Below are 5,610 nucleotides of genomic sequence, written 5' to 3' on the forward strand. Positions count from 1 at the left end.
ATGATGAAGTAGTGAGTTCGATTCCTGGACTGGGCTGTGTGTTGTGTTCTTGAGCAAGTCTCTTTATTTCACGTTGCTCCAGTTCACTCAGCTGCAGAAATGAGTTGCGGCATCACTGGTGCCAAACTGTATCGGCCTTTGCCTTTCCCTTGGATAACGGTGGTGGCATAGGGAGGGGAGGCCGATATGCATGGGCAACTGCTGGTCTTCCATAAACAACTTTGCCCAGATCTGTGCCTCAGAGGGTAACTTTCTAGGTGTAATCCCATGGTTATTCGTAACTAAAGGGGATCTTTATTATTGTGTAAGAGAAACACCCTTTACTCCTTTTTTACACACTAAAAGTGGTTAGGGAGCAAAGGAAGACAATGTAGGATGCAGAGAACCCTTTTGATCTTTTATTTCTTCTTTCTAAGCTTAGACCCTGTTGAGAGAAAAGTGTGGAGTGTGACATTGTTGGGGACAATATTAGTCTGTGCCTGTTGACCCATGTGGGCTGATTGGGAATAATGTCAGTAACCTTGTTGATGGACAGAGCTGTTGTTTGGTACCCTAGGTTCGAAATACGAGAAATAGGTACTTCCTTCACATGTCCATCAAACTGTAATCATAACCTTTTCTTGGAGGTACCAAAATATCTTTGGCACATGTCTTGGCTTGTCTTTCTTGTTCAGCCATTCTCTGAGATCTCTTTCTGTTACCATATACAATCCACTTTATATTGCAGGTCTTGTTACATTATATAAAAAAATGGCTCTCAGCCTTGTCTGATGGCTGCAAATTATCACAATTTTTTCGAGGTGCATTTTTAGTTTCATTAAGTTCACGTGGGACTCATTTTATATCCTCTATAACCTTTCCTCATGTTGTGAGATGACACATTATGGTTGCGAAGGAAGTGCCAAAGACTTCAGCTGTTGCTCTTGAGTTATCTTTCACTGTTGTTGATTGGTCTTCCTCAGGAAATCTAATTACATAATTAGTCATTTTTCATAATTAGTAGAAAAAAAAAAAATGCATGTGTAACAACCTGTAATGTAAATTGGATATGATGTAGTTGTTAGCATATCACATAGGTGTTTATATTATAGCTTAATATTGGTATATATAACATGCACTTAGTTCTGTGGATGTGGGCTGTGATCAGAAACTGATACTTATTTTATCCACCCTGAAAGGATGAAAGGCAAAGTCGACCTTGGCAGAATTTGAAGTCCAGAATGCAAAGAGCCAGCAGAAATGCTGCTAAGCAGTTTCTCCGGGATGCTAATGATTCTGTCAGCTTGCTGCCTTTTCACAGTTAGTAATATTACCAGCTAGTAATATTACCTATTAACAGCTAGTAACTTGGGTCATTTGATGGAGTTCAGTACTGAGGGTAGTGATTATGGTTTTGCTGAGTGAAGGTGACCAGTCAGGCAGATGGCCCTGAAAACTCTACATGAAGTGGTCAGTGGGTTGATTCAGTAGAACACTAATTGAAATGCATTCCATGTTTATCTTGGCTCTCTGCACGTGTTCAAATACTACTAAGGTCCATTTGACCTTTTTTTCCTTGTGGGTCACTCCTGGAACAAATAAGACTACCAAAAGCTGCAATATGGAAAGAGTTTGAAAGACTAAACTATATTGCTTCATCTGCCGTATGGCTTAACAAATGATACATTTGGACCTTAGGTAGGAGGGGTCCATTTGAAAAATACCTTGTGGTCACTACCTGATGCCAGTACAACCAGCAATAACCCTGCAACTTATCATAGGATGCATGGAGTTGGGGCACGAAGAATGCAGGTCTCACGACCCCAAAACATATCCAGAAAGGAATAACCATTAGTAACTGGGATTTTAGGGGAATTTAGCTGCTAATTCTATCAAGTCAAGCAAATACATAGAGACTGTCATAGATTAAAGTGTTTGTCATAGAGTATATTGCTGTCATTGTGGTGTTGGTGGTGGTGTATACAGTGAAAGGTTGACAAACACTAAAATATTGAAAGCTATCCATGATGTCCACTAATAGATACATGTTAAAGTTATGTCTTTCTATTGTAGTCCGTTCCTTAGCATCGGTGGCTTTCAGAAAATCTGAAAATTTACCATTCCTTTTCAACTACTTCTCTGTTGATCTAAACGAGGTAAATAATTTTTCTTACATTTGTTACCTTTTCGTTCTTTCACCTGTCTTTTACTCTCTAATTTGCTTCTTTTTATTTTTATTTTCTCAATTATTCACAACACTCCATTTATATATACATGTATTGTAATTGTGACTGTTACCGGTGTCATGTAAATGGCACCCATTCTGGTGGCACGTAAAAAGCACCCATTACACGCTCGGAGTAGTTGGCATTAGGAAGGGCATCCAGCTATAGAAACCATTCCAAATCAGACTAGAACCTGGTGCAGCTCTCCATCTTATTAGTTTCAACCAAACTGTCTAACCCATGCCAGCATGGAAAGTGGACATTAAATGATGATGTATGTGTATATAGCCATCTGTGTATCATAGTTAACATAAATACAGTGTTGTAAACAAATTTACTGTGGTATTTGTCCAAAGATAGTATCTCTCATCGACCTGTTGTGTTTTTAAACATGGCATATCCCACAGCAAAATATAACCTGACAAAGGTAGTGTTTAGAGTTTACATTTGTTACCCACTCACCTTGCATTCTTGACCCAATTTTTTTCATTTACCTATTGCCCACCTCTCTAATTTTGCCTCTCACTTTATCACTGACAGACACCTGTCTCTATCTCTTACTCCTCATTTTACTTCGTTTTTGAATTTAAGTTTGCAAGATTCTTTATGTGAGTTCGTGTGCTGCAGCATATTTTGTTGTGTCTGGGGCGAGTCATTCTCATTTAGTGCCTTATTATTTAACACACGCTCTGGTAAAGTTTCCATTCATTTGCTTATTTGTTTCTCCTACAAAATTTCCGTTGCGTCTTGCAACCTTTTCAATAGTCGAGCTGCGTTCGGATAGCGGACAGAATCAACGACTATTGAACAGGTTGCAAGACGCAACGGAAATTTTAGGAAAAATAAATAAGTAAATAAGTGGAAACTTTAACGGTGCGTGTGTTAAATAATAAGGCACTAAAATAGAATGACTCTTCAGACAACAAAATATTACCTCATTCATGTAAGGGAAATAACTCAGTAGTTTGGAATTAAATTACTCACCTTAGATTGTGTGTGTGTGTGTGTGTGTGGTGTGTGTGTGTGTGTGTGTGTGTTTGAAATTAATATTTACCGTATTTTAACGTGTATAAGGAACCCCCTAATTTTTGGGGCTTAAAATTTGGAAAAAAGGGTTTTGTAAGGGATTATAATACTATCCATGTATAAGAAACTCCCATTTCTTTTTAACCTAATTTTTGACAAAAACGGGTACCTTATACACGTTAAGATACGGTACTTAGAAATAATATGTAATCAATGAAACTCGAAATTATGACTTTACCAATCCTGGATCTCCCCACCCCCAGTGTCAAGTCGTTAAAAAAAGAGTACTCAGGACCATATTAGAGATTAATTATGTTTAATTTTACTTGAGTCAGCCTCTTGCTACTCTGAGTTTCACATTTGGTTGTATAGGATCTTGTGGCAAGTTCAGACTCATTGGACCAGCTTGGAGACCCTATACATACACACACAGAGTAAACTCAGAGTAGCTACAGACTGACATGTCCACAAGTGTTAGTAATAAACTTTTATCGTTTCTCTTTCACCTAGGAATTTTCTGCACTGAATGGCGGGACTCTTCAAGATCAGACAGGTATAACTCTAAATATTTTGTTTGCAGAGGAGATTAACAGTGTACATCGGTAGGTCCCAAGCTTTTTTTTGGCTGCTGTCTTGTTGGGACCCAGTCCATATTCTTAGCACCCGGCTCTCCCCTTATCACCATAAATATAGACCATTTTCTGCAGCAAATTCAAAACAACTATATAGAACTTAACCCAATTAACCCATTATTTTGTTGTTCATACATCCATCGGCCCCTTTTGGGTATCCCATTATCACCCCACTTTTCCTCAATGCTCCCCAGGATTTCCCCCATCACCCCCACCCAAGGAAGGAGGCAGTACCATCCCCACCTTTTGGTCACCCCACGTTTCCTCAGTGATCCTGGGACTCCCCCCCATCCCGGGGGGGGGGGGGGGAGTACTGTCACCCGCTTTTGGCTACCCGATTATTGCCCCACTTTTCCTCATCATCCCTCAGGACTTTCCACCACTTGCAGGAGTGCAGTACTGTCATCCCCTTTTGGCTGCCCCATTATTGCCCTCTTTGTTCCCTCCGCCCAGGACTTTCCACTACTTCTAGAGGAGCAGTACTGCCCACTTTGGGAACCACTGGTGTACATTAATTGATGTTACTCGAATATTCTCTTGTTTGTTTGTTTAATGTCTTTTGTTTGTTTTTTTTTATTCTTACTAGTATGGATTTAATGTGAAGGTATTTGAGGCAGAATTTCCATGGCTTGACGCTATTCTTGTTGCCAGCCCTTACCTGTTTTACAAGGAAGGGATTTTTATTTACTCATGGAGAATTTGAAAGTGGAGAGATAACAGATAATTGATAGGAAATGTCAACAAACATTATCATTCGTTACTCAAAAAGCAGATTATAAATTTCACATTCACCCAGATGCACACACACACACACACACACACACACAAAAGTATATATAAACATGCATATGATTCTTGATAGAGTATAAACGAAATATTGAGGGAGGTGGTTTTGTGCCATCTGTTGAGAAGTTAGAGTATGATAGAAGGACATGGGCAAGAGGCGATAAATGACCACTCCAGCCACTGGACTAATAACAATCTTACTGTTAACTCATCTGTTTCAGAATTTGTTGGGTTTTGTGTGAAAAAGATTCTGAGGTTGTACAAGAAGGCCCGTAATCCTCCAACTACAGTTGTTGTGATTGGTCATTCAATGGTGAGTTGAAAACAGAATTCTAAGCTCAATTTCTTTGTGTCCGATATTTATTCATTTCCGTTTATTTCTTGTTTTTCATTCACCTTCTTTCATTTCTTTTGTTCTACAGCTCTTGTTCTTCATTTTTCTGTATTTCGTTTGTTGTTGTTGTTGTTTTTGATGATGATGATGATGATGATAATGCTTGACTTTCCAGGGAGGACTTGTTGCCCGTGCCCTGTTCACTCTCCCAGACTTTGACAGCAGTTCCATCCATACCATTATTACTCTGGCTACTCCACACCAAAGTCCAGGTATGTTCCTCTCAATCACTTAAACTAGAAAGAACTATGTAGCTCTACTCCGCCACCTTTCTGTGTGTGTGTGTGTGTGTGTGTGTCTTCTACTATAGCCTAGGGCCGACCAAAGCCCTGTGAGTGGATTTGGTAGACGGAAACTGAAAGAAGCCCATCGTCGTGGACATCGGTGTTGATTTTTTCTTTCTCCGTTTTTCCCTTCTTTGAACTTTCCTTGTTTCCGACGAAGGGCTCCGCCCAAAACGTCATACTCTCTCTCTTTCCTTTCCCGAGCGTCTAGTAGCACAATCTGTATCACGTCCTCACGTTGTTGTTTTTTGTTATTGTTTTTTGTCTTTTTTTGAACACTATAT

At 39.5% G+C, this 5,610-nt stretch overlaps 1 protein-coding gene across 1 annotated transcript in view; it reads left to right on the forward strand.

Moving 5' to 3' along the window:
* The window catches only part of LOC106877853 (GPI inositol-deacylase), a 51,754-nt gene that overhangs the window by 10,680 nt on the left and 35,464 nt on the right, over window positions 1-5,610 (forward strand). The window contains exons 5-8 of the mRNA XM_052976513.1: window positions 2,053-2,135; window positions 3,741-3,783; window positions 4,870-4,961; window positions 5,158-5,254. Coding sequence (XP_052832473.1) covers window positions 2,053-2,135; window positions 3,741-3,783; window positions 4,870-4,961; window positions 5,158-5,254 — 315 coding nt within the window. The remainder of the gene's footprint in view (window positions 1-2,052; window positions 2,136-3,740; window positions 3,784-4,869; window positions 4,962-5,157; window positions 5,255-5,610) is intronic.

This window comes from Octopus bimaculoides, chromosome 24 (genome assembly GCF_001194135.2).
Source record: "Octopus bimaculoides isolate UCB-OBI-ISO-001 chromosome 24, ASM119413v2, whole genome shotgun sequence".
Taxonomy (NCBI): Eukaryota; Metazoa; Mollusca; class Cephalopoda; order Octopoda; family Octopodidae; genus Octopus; species Octopus bimaculoides.